The sequence below is a fragment of the Argiope bruennichi genome, chromosome 3 (assembly GCF_947563725.1).
Source record: "Argiope bruennichi chromosome 3, qqArgBrue1.1, whole genome shotgun sequence".
NCBI lineage: Eukaryota > Metazoa > Arthropoda > Arachnida > Araneae > Araneidae > Argiope > Argiope bruennichi.
In genome coordinates this window covers 143,660,354-143,678,433 of record NC_079153.1, presented here as the reverse complement: position 1 = coordinate 143,678,433, position 18,080 = coordinate 143,660,354, and the positions used below count along the sequence as shown (strand labels likewise).

Sequence of the window (18,080 nt, the reverse complement as noted above, 5' to 3'; positions counted from 1 at the left end):
TTACAATTGTTTACTTATTCACTTAGGATGAAACAACTTGTAAAGGTTTAATTAAAACAAAATGCAAAAAGAAACAATTCAACTAAAACAGAAAAGCATCAAATTTCATGCGTCAAAAAAAGGTAAACAGAGAATGCTGATACCGACAAAAACAATGAAAGTTGTAATATTTTGTCTGCAGTCTTTTAGATTTTATCACTGCTTTTAATCATCTAGACATAGATGTGACCAATTTTTTGTTACTTTGGTAGGGATTTTTTTGCCATTCTTCTATGAGAATTTGTTTCGACTTTTCTCTATTAGAAATGGTTCGTTGGCGTACATTTTTCTCAAGATACGTCCATAAATTTTAAATAGGATGTAGATTAGCGACTGAGGAGGATGGACCAAAGACTTCGCAACACGATAGAACAAGCATTCTTTCACAATCTTTGGTGTGTGTTTGTGATCGTTAACATATAGGAAGATCCAGCTTCGTGATAATCCTAATTTCATCGCACTAGGGGCAATATTATCTTTTTAAATATTTAGTCAGTTCATTTTGTTCATTGTAGATTCGAAAAATTCTAAATTTCCGACTCCTGCTGCAGCCATATACCCCAAGATCATTATAGATCCACATCTATGTTTAATTTCCTTAACTGAAGACTTATTACTGGATTTTTCATTCTTTGGTCTCCTTAATTTTCCGATTTTCTGTGTGCCAAATAATTCAATTTTTTTTCTCATCACTAAATAAAAAATTATTCCAAAAATCTAAATTCTTATTAAGGTAATTTTCGGAAACAGTAGGGTTTCTTACGTGGAATCCCACCATGTAACCCAAATTCATGAAAAGTCGTCCTTGTTGTATTTGAACTTACTATCTTCACTGATCTTTACGAGATGCTTCGAGATATTTTAACAGCACTTGTAGTTGGATTAGCTTTGATCTCTTGTACTACTGCTCTTTATTCTGAATCAGTAAGTCATCTGGGTCTCCCTGTTCTCTGAAAATCTTTAATCGACCTGTATTTGGAATATTTGACAAGAATTTTCTTCACTATGCAGTGACTATTTCACGTAAGAATTTAGCATTTTTCTTCAAGTTTACTGTCAATTTTCTTGTTTCTAGTGCTGTTTGTTTCCCTATCATAAAATCTCTCAGATTTTGATAGAAGTTTACATAAATTCAGGCAGAATAAAAGACTTTAACTTATGTCAAGATCCTCTATGAAAAATATGGTGATATTTATAAAATCGAAACATTTTGAAAAGAAAGAGATAAGTGTTTACTTTTTTTGACGCATAAGTTGAGTTATTTATTTATATATTTTATTTTAGCTGAATATTTAAAAGTTGTTCGATTTTGCTTAATTAAGTTAATAATTGTATATGCAGTCTTTACAAGCCAAACTCGGAAAAGATAGGAAAAAAAACTTGCTCTGCCAAAATATTTTAACTAAAAGGAATAAAAAAAAAAAAAAAAAAAAAAACGTGAAAAAGTTTTTTCAAGATTGAATTTATTGTATATCTAAAAACAAAACTAAATAGCTTCAATTCATAAATTATAATTAAAAATTTAGACATAAAAACCACATTTGTGAAAAAGAGTCCGTAAGTCAAACTCGGACATCTCACAATTAAGCACCAAATAATTTCAATCCTGGGTAAAAATTATTGCCACCTTTATGGTTAACGTAATAATTGTTCAGGGGAATTTCTCAATTGTGTTATTTTCATTTACTGTGGAATTAAACATTAATTTAATTAAAACATCAAGGCAAAGAAGCCAAACGAGCATTGAGTTAAGAAAATTGGCTATTAAGCATGCTGAAGATGGAAAGTCTGTGCCAGAAATATCAGAGATTTCCCACAGAAGTCATTAAACGGTTAATGACATCATAAAACGCTTCAAAACCAATAATCAAGTGGAAAATGAGCCTAAAACAAACCCCAATAAAATTTCCAAAGAAGCAGATGAATGATATTTAATTAGAAAAGTAAAAGAAATCCGTTCCTTAGAGCACCAAACATATCTATTATTGCAGAAAAGGAATTAGGAAAAAAAGTTAGCCCATTAACAATAAAAAAAATGTGCTCTATAAGGCAGTTATCAATGGAAGAAAAGCCTTTTATAAGTAAGTGAAATCATATTAAGACTTAAATTCGCAAAATCAGGACTTAAATTCTCAAGGAACGTGAAAACAAGGATTTTTCTTTTTGGAACTATGTCTTATTTATTGATGAGAGCAAATTCGAAATTTTTGGATCCGATGACAAGCCTTGCGTCAGAAGAAAATCAAAAAAGGAATTTCGCAAAAAAAAAAAAAAAAAAATTGAAAGCAGTTGTGAAGTATGTAGGTGGATCAGTAATGGCCAGGGGAACTTTTTCAGTTACTGGCCCAGGAACCCTGCATTTTATTGAAAGGAGAATGGATCAGAATGTGCACCTCCACATTTTAAAGAAAAATTTTAAATAATGTGTGCTAAAACTTTCTTTTGGCAATAACTGATGATTTTATCAGGACAATGATCCGGAAACATAAAGTTTATCGAATGCGTTCCTTTCTTCTATATAATTGTCCTCACCTCATGGACACTCCACCCCAAAGCCTTGGTAAAAATTCCATTGAAATGTATTGTAATACCTTAAGGAAAAAGTTCGGGAACACGCCATTTCCGGGAAAGATGAATTGAAAATAATATTGTTGCAGGAATAAGAAAATATTGAACTTAATTTTTGTGGAAAAATTATGCAATCTATGCCTAACCGTCTCAAAATGGTTATAAAAAACAAGGACTTACATACAAAATAATAATTCATTTGAAATATTAACTAGTTTCTAAAATCTTCTTATCCGTCCGATTTGGCTTGTGCGTTATTTTTTGTTTGGTTTTTCGCCATCATTTCTGGTTAAAATGAATTAATTTATAATTTTTATTATTTGTTTTTACAATTACAACAAATATACTTTTGAAAATTCATTTAACTATGTTTCTTATCCTTTTTAGTTTACAAATTTTGACTATATTAGTATCTTTTCCTTGATGCCCGAGTTTGGCTTGGAGCGACTGTATCTACTTTATATTATAAGTTAATAATTTATCTGTAATGACACATAATCTAAATCAACCATGGCTGTTTACTTTCTTTTGATTCTCAGCAGTGTCGATTTCCCTGCAACTGGAAAAATGTGTTGATTATTTTCGCAGCTGTTTTTCTCATGCGTCTCAGACGCATAAATGGTGGCTGTTTATATAAATGGTCAGATGTGTTTGATAACATGCTGGAAGCTAATTGTAAAGAAAACTGTGGCTGGATGTTCGAGATCAAAGAAACTGCCAGAAAATCCAACCAGATGTATATCCAGAGTCACAAACTTTTCTGTGCAGTTCATCACATTTAGAATTGCAATTTCCATGCACTTCTAAATATGACGAACCTTTGGTAGATTGGTAAGAGCGATGGTAGAACATGGGACCTTGTGGTTCGCAGCCCAGTAACATGACCACAATACAAAAGCAATTGCCCGTGTAGAGTAGCTGTTAACTGGCTTATAAGCTTTCACTACAAACCCATGCCTAAGAATTATAAATAACACCTTTGATTTTCATGTAAATGTATCCTGGGTTGAATCGACGAGCGAGTTCAATAGCACTTTCCCTGAGTTACTAATGCATTGCATAAAATGAATATAATCTCTTTTCGAAATCCTACTGCCCTCAAAAAAGTGCTACCAACATGCTACATGAAAGCAGGTTCTGAATTCGATCTTTACCGCAGTCATGATTTCATCGCTGAGCAGCATCTCTATGTGCGGCTGATCTCCTCTTGAAAACGTCACACCATCGGGCTTCTCCAAAATCTCCACATTAAATATGGCCAGAACGGGAGTGTAATTTCCATTCCCAATGTCCTTGGTGAAGAATTCAACTGTCAAATCCATTCCGTCTGTCTGGGGCACGGTGATCTCAAGAAGATACTTTAAGAAGCCACCTGTCTCCATGTTCTCGGCTTCCCCAGTCACTAGTGTAAAGTTGAATTCTGTGTTGTAGTTTTTGTTCTCGGTCTGAAAGAGTTGAAGAAAGATGTAAAATATAGCATTAGTTAAGCCTAAAAAGAAATACATGCAAAGAGATTACTGGTTTGCTCTACATTAAAGTAAACAAATATATATTTTGTATACATCACTGCAAATCGGATTGCTATAATAATTTAAAACAGATTCAATTTGTTGCTTAAGGGCTGCTTATAAAACAGTGATTAGTTCAAAGGGAATGTAATATTAAGATTTTTCTGTAATACTTCAGGCCTTTGGTGACCAACTTGAACGTTCAGATTATTAACTTTTTAGATTATTAAATATTAATGAAGAATGTATGTGTATATTTATTTTAAAATTTCACCTTCCTATTTGATAAGATCGAAAATTATGGATTTAATTGAATAAATTTAAGCAAGTTATAACGCATGCAAATTAAAATATATACCACGAAATAAAAGCGAAAGTGGAAATCCTATTTCGGAATTAATGTCCAAAGAAGTCTCTTTTTTAGTCTTTATTTTAAGATTGGCAAAAGTACGCATTTGAATATTTTGATGCTAGAGTTTCAAAATCATGACATTAAAAATTGTTACAAAAATATGTATTAAATTTTTAAAAAATTATCATAAACGACGAAAACATAGTGCAAAAGGGAAAATGATATTAAAAAAGCAATGTTTTGCATGCATTAAATTTTAAAAAGTTATCAAAAATAACGAAAAAGTAGCGCAAAAAGGAAATCGATATCATTAAAAAAGCAATGTTTTGCGTTTTAAGATGATACAAAAACCATTTTCATGAAATAATAGTTTTGGAAGATATGGACATTAATTTCCATAGATAAGTCATAAAAATTACCCATATGGAAATGTTTAAATATGTTTTTGCGTCCGACTAAACACGATTTGATACCTATTTCTTTAACATGTTTCTTTCCTCTGAATGACTATAGATTTTAGTAAGTCTTATCCGGAGCATTTCTAATAATAATTTTCAGCTTCATCAATTAACGAAAGGTTGAATTAAGTGCAGCTATGGCAACGTTCAACGAAGTAGTTCGAAATATTCATAGAATGATTTGTTTCGATTTGACTGTTGCCATTCGACAATATGTAATAAGAAAAATTCCTGTGCCATGTACGTTAGCACTTTATAGATTTTGTTTAAAAAACATCAATTTTTAAAAATATGTTTGTTGAAGATGGTTCGCCACAGAATGACTGCATCCAACACGCCCATCAATACTTGAATTCTTCCAATTATATTATTTTCGTACATTTGCTGCTATTTCATTTTTTAATTTTCCAAAAACATCAGTAGTTTATTTTTCACTGATAACATTCTGAAATGTCTTATAAATCGCTTTATTTCAATTTTAGCTTTGCCATTAATCTATTAATTTGCAATCATATAAAAATTTTTATTGAATTATGTTTACCTACTTTTTGCTAAATGCACTATTTTAATGATTTTTAAATACTAGTTATTACAAAATTATTTATATCTCAGTTGAATTATTTGAGAATTTTTTGTAATAAATCTTTAATTATTCGAGTAATATTTGAAGATCTAACATTGCGAAATTACTTTTCAACAGTAGTATTAAAAAAAAAAAATCTAATATTGCAAAATTTAGCTTCTAAATTATCGTGCTCTTCAAAATCTTGCCTAATTTGTAAGCGAAAGAAACCTTCTAATGAAGATTTCATTGCCGATATTGTGAAAGCGATTCACATGGAAAATATATTTTTTGCTATTGTGAAGAAGGAAATTAAATCAAATTCTAATAACGATGAAGAAAAATAATATATATATATATAATATATTATTATTATTATAATATATATATATTATTATATACATTTATTCTATTGTATTTTTATGTATTTTATAGTAACATATATATATTTTATAGCATAATATTATACCAAACACATATACATATTTTATTTTATATAATATACCCATACATATTTTATAGAAGTTCATTTATAAACTTATTCACATTGAGGAACCTTAATATTTTAGTAAATTTCGACTTAGTAAATGTATTCTCTCTTCTCGAATATTTAATTTTAAAGAAATTAATTAGTAGCTGTAATTAATTGCAAAAATATTCTCTTATTTGTTGAAAACGAACTGGATAAAAAACTATACTATATTCATAAGTGAGTTATATTAAAAAACTAATTTCTGATTAAAAAAAAAGAACCCTTATCTTTTTTACAAAAATCCACATTGTATAAATCTTATTCAAAAACCTGTTAAAAGTAAAATGAACTCTTTTATTAATTTTGAACAAAGACAAATATTAGATACGAAAGTGAGTCTTTCTGCTTCAAAGGCAGATTCGCGACTCACACCGCCGTTGGTTAGCTCTGCTTGTGTAATAGCGAAATAGATCCAGTTGTTGAGTTTAGAGGATTGTTTAAAGCTTTATTTTACTGTCACTCGAAAAGGAATGGTGGACAGTATGGGAAGAGTATGGGAAGTTTATTTTGGAGTTTTTCCATACTTTTCGGAAATATTATTTGTCAAAAAAAGATCTCTATGCCGTTTTAAAATTCAAAAAAATTATCTATTTAATGGCTGGCATTTTATTTTATTTCTGTTTTACATCCCAATTTTAGTAAAATTTAAAAAATATCTTTATTCAAAATTTCGAACAACTTTTTTCATTGCTGCCATGAAAAGCAAACATTTTTGTTGTCTCATCAAATATTTAGGTGTTTTTCGATCAAGATATGAAAATTCAGTTACTATTTATGCATTCTTTGCCAATGCCGTGATGATTTATATTTTTCGAAATTTGTTTCATTCAATTTTTTTGTGAAATTTATAAATGCAGCTTTTTAAGATGTAAGAGCACATTTGAGATATAATTTGCTATACTAAATGGCTGCACTTGCTTTTATTCAGTATTTTTTCCATCGGATTATCTGAATTCAGCTAACATGTCGTTTTAGCAATTAATACTGGAATTAACAACTCATGACAAATAAGAAAATGAAACAGTTACGATTCAAACATTTGAATTGTTTCTTTAAGAGTATTCAGGCACACTGAGAGTCGAGTAGGCGTCAGATGCATCAAATAATGCTGCCTAAATTTCTGAATAGAAGTTTCGATGCACTTTGCTAAAGAAACTGTGAACATTAAGTTATGCATGACAGAACTAATTCAAATCAAATGAAAGTATGTATAATGAATTAAAATCAATTCAATTTATGTATGAAAGAATGAATTGAAATTAAATTATGTATGAAAGAATGAATTGAAATTAAATTATGTATGGAAGAATTAATTCAAATCAAACACAACCAATGCTCCAGGCAAATGGGCTGTTCACCAAAGAGGAGGGGGGGGGGGTGAATTTTAAAAGAGAAGAACTCACACTTCTTTTTGACCTCGGCAAGGTGTCTTCGTCATCACCCAGCCAAGTGAGAACGTTCTGCTGCAAAACTTTGGCCAAGTGGTGGTGGAGATCATCAATGACAATCCTCAGCTAGAAAAAGAGAGAAAAAAGATTCGACTGTGAATAATTCTGAACTTTGCAGGAAATCTCAAGAAGTTAGGTTCTAAATAATATTTTGGGAAATAACTTATGCAAGCGCCAAGTGAATTTATTTATGAAATTGATAGATACAAGTACAATAAAAAAAGATACTGGAATATTTAAATAAGTACTTTCGATTTAAGAAAGTATTTTTCATTCTATTTTTAACTTTATATATTTTCTTTTTGCTAATATCTGTTTCAATTTACGAAAAAGAATCATGCAAATTTCCCTAAAAAGATAAACCATTAATGGAAGTTGCTTTTTTTTCAATATTCAAAGAGCTAATATGTTGAAACATTATACAGACAAATGAAAAATGGAAATATAGAAATTCGTGGAAGGACACATATTTTTGATTACGTTGATAGTTACCAAATAACTGATGATTTGATTTCGCGTTGACAATTACCAAATAATATAATAACTCTTGACAACATGGTGAAAGCTACTCATTGTATCATTATGTTTAGTGAAATAATTTTGAGTTCACAAAGCTGTCATTAAAATGAACATCTCATATATACAGGATTTGGTATAATAAACTATTCATTGCTCTGAAATTTTAAATTTTAAAAGAAAACTGTTATTATGTTACACAGAACTTTTCCTGTAGCATCAAAACACACATAAACATTCTATTGTATCCTTCATCCTTAATGCAGCTTTTAGTTCTTTTCTATGGATTGATGATCAGTTCGAATTGTAATTCTTCACAGTTGCGGTTGAAGGCAGTGCACATCGTGATGCCTCTTTTTCAGTCAAGATAGACGTCACTCGTTTTTCACATATTTATTTTATTTTAATTTTTTATTCACTTTTTGCAGATGAATTAGTTTTTACTTTCTGGCATACAAAATATAAAGAAAATAATGTAAATCTGAAAAAAAATAATATTCGAACTCAAGATTTTGGCGAATCTACGCGTTTTAAAACTCTCTGGATTCACAGCACATATTTTTGGCGTTGGGTCTGCGCGTCTGTCTGTGACAAAGAGAACTCAAAAATGCTTTGAGCTAGAAGTATAAAATTTAATGTACGATCTTTACACTCAATTTATAGATTTCTATCAAATTTTGAACAAAATCAGTTTAGAGGAAGTCTATCTGTCCGAATATACGATGACTTCAAAAAGAAACGGTCTTACACGAATTTAACATATATAGTGTAGACGCCTATCAAATTTTGATCCAAATCCAATAAGAGATGGATTGTCTGTCGGTCCGTATTGTCAAAGCATATAAACGCAATAACTGAAAACACTATATCTTAAATTTATCAAATTTGGTATGCAAATTTATTTTTACAAGTTTAATTTCGTGCCAAATTTCGGTTTAAATCGTTTAGGAAAAACTAGTTTCAAATACAAATTCACTTTTATTCGGAAATGTTTTGGAGAGAGCCATTCAGCTGATTGTTTTCGAAAATGAACAATGTCAATAAATTCTTAAACATTAGTATTAGTGGACGCGTCTGTGCGTCGGGATTTACAAACCTAGGGTAAGGGATTCGAACTTCACAAACAAAAATAACTGACATTTCAGAATGGATGATGATCGATTCTTCATCTTTTAGATGATAAAGGACAAAATAATGATGTCATATGTTGCTGTGTGTACAAGTGTCCTGTCAGAGTCAAGTGTGAGTGTTGAAAAATATTTCTAGATATTCCTCATTAACCATTTTTGTCCATTAAGATGCCAGCATTTATTTCTAATTCAAGTCCATTCTTAGAAGCATTCTCGTCATCCCTAAGAAGTATTCATCCATTTACAAGCGGCCCATTAAAGTGATCATGTCCGAAAAATTTCAGTTCGAATAAGAAAGCATTGTTTAACAGCGTAAATGGTCTCAATGAACACTGTGAGTGCTCTGGTATTTATTTTCAGATTCCTCACGTGAAAGTTTGTATGCTTCGTGGTAGAATAAAGAAAATGTGTGCATTATTAACGGCATTGACGAACAATCATTGACGAAAGAGTCTGTTAACGAGCGATCTTTGACGATTATTCACTGGGATGCGGCGGCTGATACTGAAGTGACAAAAAGCGGAATGTGTATTTTTATTTAAGGCACAGCGTTTTTGTGTTACCGTGTTTTCATGCATGTGAAAATACTGAACGTCAATCCTTTATCAGATGGGGTTCAGAATGTGATACGCTCAGATGCTAAATCTGTGTATTAAATTTTATTGATTTGGCTCCTGAAGTTTTGCAATGATTCTGTTCACTCTTGGACACCTGACGAGCAGGTTTCCTATGAACGGATTTCAGTTCGAAATTTAATAGAAATCTATTTATTTATGTAAAGGCTGTATAGCAAATTTCATAAGCCTGGTTCAAAAGGCTTTCGACTTATCTTGTTTACAGACAGACAGGAATCATTCCGAAATGGGTTTTTCTTTCGGACTCTGGAAGGTTTGGAATGTAAAAATTCGTCAAAATCGCCAAAGTCCGATTTTTTTTTCGGGCTTATAACATTTTCTTTTTGTACATTCCGTATATAGGAAGTAAAAAAAACTATTTCTATTATTAAATCCCGAATCCACGAATAAACAGATCCACAGACACTCAAATCTTTAGTACAAATTCGCTAAGCTATATTTTTGAAAAAATCTTTGCATTATTACTGAATTCGCATGCCTTCGGTTGGAGGTACAAACAGACTTTTTCGGATAAATTTCGGCCAAAATTCGACAGAAATCTCTGATTTCTATACATATCAAATATCACCGTCTAGATCGTTACATTACCGAGTCATTATGGTCGTAGTCAGATAAATAGATCAACATAATTACATTTTTTTATTATTATTTAGGGAGGTGTAAAACATGCAAATTTGTCAACATTTTGAGGTCTGATTTTTGAACCATTGTAATACTTTTTTTTGTATTATCTCTATGTATACGAAAATAATTTCTCTTAAATTTGACTTTACATGTTCTGGTAATGGCATCCTGATCAATTACTCCGTTTGACCCATCTTAGGGCAAAGAATAGAAAAAATAGAAAGAAAAAGTAGATAATGTTCTGGTCCTAGGTCCGTTAGGAACTACCAGCGCGATTGGCTAAATGCCGATCCGTTCGCTAACTTTCTGTAAATTTACGGTTTATTTTTTATACTATCATTTAAATTAGGATGCCGAATAATTTATACATAGTTTCTGATTCGACATAAGCTGACTTTTTGTACCAATATCTTTTTACCATATGGATATTTATTCTGGAACCTTGAGCGGTTTTGCGCATGAGTCAGGAAGAGTTTATTTCGTCAAAAAAAAAAAAAAAAAAGAGTTGAGAAGAAAGCTGAAAAGAGAGATGTTTACATTTAACAATAAACTCAAATTATTCGCAGAATTGGGAGGTGTTATAATTGCTAAACTTCCTGCGTCTTAAGATTGTTTCAACAATCACATGAACGACAAACATACCAAGAGTGTCATATAAAGATTGTGAACTTCGAAAACTGTAGGAACTAAAATAATTTCGTTGAGTTTGATTAATGTTCCATTTTGTAGCTACATGAGGAGGTATCTTCATAATTTTGATCCATGGCCAATTAAAGAAAATAGTACCTGAACTGACAATTATTAAAATTTCACGTTAATAATGTGATTGTATAAAAGAAGTACTTCTTAGTTTTTTTTAATTATGTGCCTGCATGTATGTTCACGAGCTATGGCAACCTACCAGCATATGCGCATTGGGAGAGGGACTTATCATGCCCCTGGAACTTCTGGCAGTCAAGGTCAGATTATATGTCTTCCCGGAAACCACCTGTGAGGCTTCCTTCACATACACTTCTCCTGTCAGGTTGTTGATGTAGAAGAGCTTGTTGGGATCCCCAGCCGTGATGGAATAGTGGGTCTCGGCACACTCGCAGATCATGGCTTCTGCGGGACACTTTGATCCAAGATCTCCGTCCAAGGCCTGAGCCATGTACACCACTTCCGGGCTCCAGGGGTCGCTGACGATGGCCGTCTCTTCTTCCTTGTTGAACTCTGGCAGGAAATTGTCCACTAAAAAAGAATACTGAATTTATACATTAACTCCTTTGGATACAATGATGGGTCTGATTCGTGCATCGAATTACTGAATTTTTCACATTAAACCTGCAACTAAGTGAAAGTATTGTAAATTTAAAATTCAAGAATCCCTTTGAAACGTTGCTCAAATGCTTTTTATATTATTATAAGAATTAAAATAACAATAGATATCTCAGAAAGGATGTGCCATCGGATGACGTAGGAAGTTCAGCAAATTCATGTGTCAAGAAGTTGAAGATGAAACGAAGTCGAAAAATGTTAATGTTATACTGATTTTTGTATATATTGTTACTATTGTTCATCGATATTTGTTTCCTAATTTTTTTCATTAATTTCGAATAACTTTATAATTGATTAATATTTTTATCACCTTCTTGAAAATTCCCCTAGAAAAGAAATTTTAATTGAGTAATTAATGTTTTTATTAATTTTGCATTTTAACTAGAAATGTAATTCATAATTAAATTTGTAATATTTTACGAGTAATTCTTATACTCATTTTTATAATTAAGGTATATTTTTTAAAAAAAGAAACTTGTAATATATGATAAAATTGAAACTAAATGACTATCGACTATCTTTAAAACAATCGCCCAGTTTTGAGGAAATTATTTCAAAAATAAAGGTAAACAAATTGCCTCAATTTTGAAAAACATTATTAATTATTAATTCATGACAATAACGAATTCATTAAATTTGGTTATCAATGAATTAAATGTATTATTATTTAAGATCAAAAGGATTTTTGCTTGTTTTGTTTTAGCCTATGCTAGAAACAAACTAGAAATAAATCTGATTGTACTTTCAAGAACTCATCCCAAATGATTGGGGTCCTCCCCCTCCTTCTTAAGACTTTTTTTTTGTATCAGCAATTTATGCAAACTTCAGAGAATGGTAAATCGCTCAAAAACAAATTTGAATCGTATTACATCAATGACCTAAAACATAATCATTTTTAAATTGGCGAAAACCTGATAAATGGAACGCAAGCACGTAAATGAACGAACTTCACTGAAAATTCTCATGACCCCAAGAGGTAAATCTATAAGTTGTAACACATACCTTGACATTTTTCAGGAACTCTGCTATTTCCAGTATGTTGAGCGACTAGATCCTTAGAATTGCTAATTGATTGTTTATCAAATTTTCAGATAATCTCAGAAAAAGTAATTTAAGTAGGATTGGTATGGTCAATATATGAGACCATAACACTCTGTTTACTGGAACTTTAAGTGTTGTTGAACACCAGAACAAAGCTGAAGGAGTCTTTTTTTTTTTTTTTTTTTTTTGAACCACACTTCATGGTGAAGCGAAAGTTAAAATTGTTCAACTGAAACTTCTCCTTGAATAGTATTGGTAAAGTACAATTATTTAGACCAGAGTTATACACTTTTAAGTTAGATGACGTTTACCTGCCTAGTTAAGATTCTGATTTGACTTTGAGAGAAATTTCACTAAACGTTACACTGTATTTGTATTAATTACTATTTAAATGTAACAAAAAATTATAAATGCTAAAAGTTTTAAATTCTGCTTAGTCTACAGAATATTTCGCAATCAAGATTTAGTCCGAAAAATGGCAAATATCAATTCAAAATCGAAGCATTGGGAAGTCATCGCCAGCTTCAGTAATAAAAGTTTTTAATCAATTGCAAAATTTATACCGAATAGATAAACTGACAGACAAACAAGAAAGAAAGTTTATATTGTGTTGCCATCCAGTTTTGAATTATGTTCTATGAACTAAGTCTCTAACTCATTAGGAAGTTAGCTTAAAATCGATTGCAAAATTTGCATCGAACAAACAAATAGACTGAGCAGAAGGAGAGTTGTAAAGAATAAATAACCAGATTTTGAATATATATATTGTCAAGGCTTGTTCTTTGCCTTTGCAATTCAGTCTCAGAAGACTGAGCATTGTTTATTTTAATGATTACTTAATATTTATGTAAGATTTTGAAATTGCTATTAAGTCATTTCCTATCATTTGAGTTTCTCTTTTATCTCTTTTAAAATGAGAGAAAATGCTTTTAAATATTGAAGCTCTTGATTGTTTAGAATAAATGAAGAAAAATCCTGTTTGTAAAATATCATTTATAAAAAGAAGCGTTTTGTGTCTGCACGTCGTCAGCATCCAGACAAATCTATCGCACTTAGTGTCATAAAATTTGGCGTATAAGTCATCTCAATGATCATTTAATGCACATCGACGCCAGAGTTTTAAAATTTCACGAAAATAAATATTTATTCCATATTTTATTTTGTTTGAGTGTTCCTCGCATGCATTTACCCGTGGTATCCTTTGTGATAAATATAAGGGGATGAGGAGGAGAGAAAAGAAATTTATCGTTCTGATGAAATCTCTTGTGAGCGTCTAACATAATTTGCTGAATTTTCGTATACGTAGAGACTGTAATCGTCAAAAAATCCGAGTTGGGGATTTTAATAAATCTCTACGTTTTAAGTCTCATTTTGAACACTATAACCCAATAAAGTTTTAGCTAGACGGTTGATATATGTCATGACGACCCATTTGCAAATTTCTAACACATTTTGAACGGGATTTTTTGAATCTGATCAGACAACTGTTCGAGTTCACTTTACTCCACCGTGACAAAGAGTTGGGAATATAAAATTGAGTACAGAGGTTTCACATCTAAAATAGAGATATGTATCAAATTTTGAACCAAATTCGCCAAATGGTGGATAGTCTTTTGATCTATGGTTTCGTATACATGTAAAGACAATCACTCATAGAAGCAATGACTGACGTCAGTGAAATTTTGTAGGTTGTCTTGTGGGGTTAACGATAGTTCGGTGTCAAACTTTGGTGCCAATCGGCAGTCAACACAACATCGAAAATGCATATTCACGTCGTGGACTCAAGGAAATTCACGCCACATATCAATACTTCTTAACTATCGTTCAGTAATGCGCGGTCTTACCCAAAGTTAACAACTTTATATGCAGAGCTTTATTGGAGAGAACGCAAGAAAACCACTCTTGCGCGTTAGTTATTGGTTTCAACGTTTCTCTTTGGTAGTTCACTAGATAGCGTCATTGTTGTGAAGAAAATAAACATTCAAAATGAATACTTCTTTTTTGATTTCATTTTAACTTTTATTTTTCAGGTTATTGAGGTTCAGCTTAGCTGACATGTGTCATGTCACGGCAGTTAAGTAAAATATAAAAACATTTGATATCCATTAAGCAATTATTTAATTATTAATACTATTAAATAAACTGAACCCTATTCAAAAATTTAAATAGTTTATTCATTTTTACTTATTAAATCAATGAATCAAATGACGGATTCATCATATGAAACTTTTATTTAATGATATAGTGAAAGTAGTTTATTCAATGATACGACTGTCGACGTTTTTGTGATGTTGCGTAAGCATTGCAACTCACTCTGCTGTCAGACTTATTCAGAAACGCTCCGTATCAGTTACCTTTAAGCGAATCATAGTTAGAGATGAATCCATTTCGAACGGATTAATATCTGTTGTATTATAATGATGTGATTGCTTTTGAGATTCTACAAGAATGAGAAGGGCCTTGAATTTTCATTTTAATTTACGAAATGTTACATTTATTGGCTACTTGTACTTTTAGTCTTAGTGCTGTACTCATTCTCGTATGCGAAGTATCTCCTCCTGAGACCTCCCTGAATTCGAAAGACACATTTTTGTCATTATGTCTGTGCGATAACACAACTTTTTGACCTAGATGGATGAAATTTGGTATATGATCATCTTTCTACCAAATTTGTAGATTTCTATCAACTGTCCAGCTGCCCGAATATAAGTTGACACGATAACTTCAAAATGAAGAGAACTAGAAGGATAAAATTCAATACACCTATCGAATTTTGAGCCAAATCCAACAAGCGTTTGAACGTCTATCGATTTGTACTTTCAGAAACACGTAAACGTGGTAGCTTAAAAAAGTAGTGACTTAAATAAATCAAATTTTGTGACTGTAATTGTAGCTCTGTTTCAAAATTTGACATGAACCTGTTCGGAAAAAATAATTTAAAATGCAAATTTTCTTAGAGCGAATGCGAGAAATCACTCTCACTTGTCTTTCTTCCGCGAGTTCCGGGCCATTATTTGTTATACGAATGAACTAGAATTGAGCAGCGGCGAGCCTATCATGGCACCCTCATAACACCTTCATTAAAGATTTCACCATCCGAAATCACCCCATGTTTATGAACTCACCGTATCGGTCGCAGTTGTCTCCTTCCCAGCAAAGGTCACACTCGCAGGTTCCCGCATCGCTGCAGTCCCCATGGTAGCACGCAATCGATCTGGAAAAGAAAACAAGAGAATGGGAAGCTTTTCATTAGATGACACCGGGTTAAATGGCGCATGACGTGACACATTACACGTCCCCGGAATGCATTATTAATGTCCATTAAAGGATTGTTTCGGTGCACAGATTGCTATAAAAAAACAAACGCTCGCTCGCCCCAAGGCCAATTAATTTCGGTTGCCTCCATTTCGTGGATATTTTTGGAAAGAAATGAGGGGTTTGTGTAGAATCAGGTTGTGAAAGATTACATAAAAGAATTCCATATTTTTCCCCCTTTAGAATTATTATTTGAAAAAGTGGGAAGAGTACACAATTTAACCGCCTGACAACATCAATCTCGCAATATATAATCTCTAATAAGAAATCTCGCAATATAGAGTCTCTTATGAACAGTGCAATAAGCTTGATAATTTTTACATCCCCCCCCCATAATTTTGATATTCTTAGAAAATGCTTTCAAATTATTTTTTATATAAAGCTTAATTTAATAAGTCTTATAACTCTCTTAATCTCTGAAGCATAAAATGAATATATGAAACTAAGAACTATTCCCAGTGATATGTAAGAATATTCTACTTCACAGGTACTAATTCATATAAACGGTATTCAATTAATTACAAAATATCAAAAGAAAACTTTTGTTAAAGTATGAAATATGGTTCTTCGAATAAAATTTAGAACAACACATTTCACTTGAAAGCTTAATTTAATATGCGAGGGATATCTAGAAATCAAACTCCGTTGAGCCACTGAAAAAAGGAAAGATTATTAGAAATACATTATTACTGTGTAATAAAGTGCAATACTTAAGTTATTTCTCAATGCAGTTGTCACTATTTTTGAAGCATTCATTATTGTGAGACCCGCATTTTTGTAGGACTCTATCGCAGAGAGATGCCGCTTTCGATGATGAAAAAGTGAACAAGAAATTTGTGGAAAATGTTTTGGCAGTGTCATAATGACGAATTTTCTGTCCTCCTCCTCCTCCTCCTCCTCCTCCTCCTCCTCCTCCTCCATCATCATCATCATCATCATCATCATCATCATCATCATCATCATCATCATCATCATCATCATCGATCAGAGACTGTAGGCCGGGATAGTCTGGTTGGTTGAGCGTTGGATTCGCGTCCCTTAGGTTGCGAGTTCGAACCACACCGACCGAAGATTTCCCGCGTGCCTGGTGGCTGACGCGCGTATAAATCTGTCGTGGTCACAAAGTCCTCCATGTCGAGAGTAATACCACTGGAGGTACTGGATCAGGGGTGACCGTTCTCTGATTCAGGTCCAAATTACGATCTGTGAATGAAATGCGTGAATGAAGTCCGCCCTGTAAAAAGGGTTGTGACGTGTGGACGTGTGTGTAGTTAAGTCGTACTCTTGGACCTAGTTGGCTCTACGATAAAAACAAGAGGTGCTCCCCCTCTGGCTTAAATCGGCTGTCATCGAACAGCGGGCTTGTCCGTGGCAAGTGCCATAAGAAACAACATCAATCAGAGACCGCCACCCAATTCATTCCTCATTTCGAAAATTTTTAAATCCTTCATTGAAAACTCCTATCTCCCTACCATCGTATTACTCATTGCGTTTTGTTCAAAAATTTCACAAATTTATCTGTGAATTTCAATTGATTTAATATTCCAAGTATTGAAAACGCTAATGATAGAGCTTAACTCGCATGTGGTGGGATATTCAGTTAAAAAAAAAAACATTTTAAACGCTCAACATGTAGCCGATGCAATGCTCAGTTATCTAAATATGACTTCTGTTGTTCGCCGATGAGTCAGCAAAGTGGATGCGCATGCATGAAACTAAGAACTCAGCACTTCTTCAGCAAAAATTGAAAATGGGACAATTTCTGGATACTCTTGGTAAATAATTCCACTTCTTGGAAACTGTGAATTACGTTCACATTTTTACACATCGTCATCCTTGTATCCGCACGATAGGGTCATTACTGAATTTAAGCTATGAAGGCTTCGTGATAAGAGATTTTGATGCTATTAAGAGTTCCAAACCCCTGTTGCCTCTTAAACACAGTTAGAGCTCTCTCTCTCTCTCTCATTGTTATTTTGCAGAGAACTTTCTGGTTTTTCCCTTCATGTCATTCGAATAAAGATTGCAAATAAAT

At 32.2% G+C, this 18,080-nt stretch overlaps 1 protein-coding gene across 1 annotated transcript in view; it reads right to left on the bottom strand.

Moving 5' to 3' along the window:
• The window catches only part of LOC129963350 (uncharacterized), an 87,260-nt gene that overhangs the window by 45,719 nt on the left and 23,461 nt on the right, over window positions 1–18,080 (bottom strand). The window contains exons 3-6 of the mRNA XM_056077676.1: window positions 15,856–15,944; window positions 11,274–11,602; window positions 7,423–7,533; window positions 3,762–4,052 (exon numbers count right to left, since the gene is read on the bottom strand). Coding sequence (XP_055933651.1) covers window positions 3,762–4,052; window positions 7,423–7,533; window positions 11,274–11,602; window positions 15,856–15,944 — 820 coding nt within the window. The remainder of the gene's footprint in view (window positions 1–3,761; window positions 4,053–7,422; window positions 7,534–11,273; window positions 11,603–15,855; window positions 15,945–18,080) is intronic.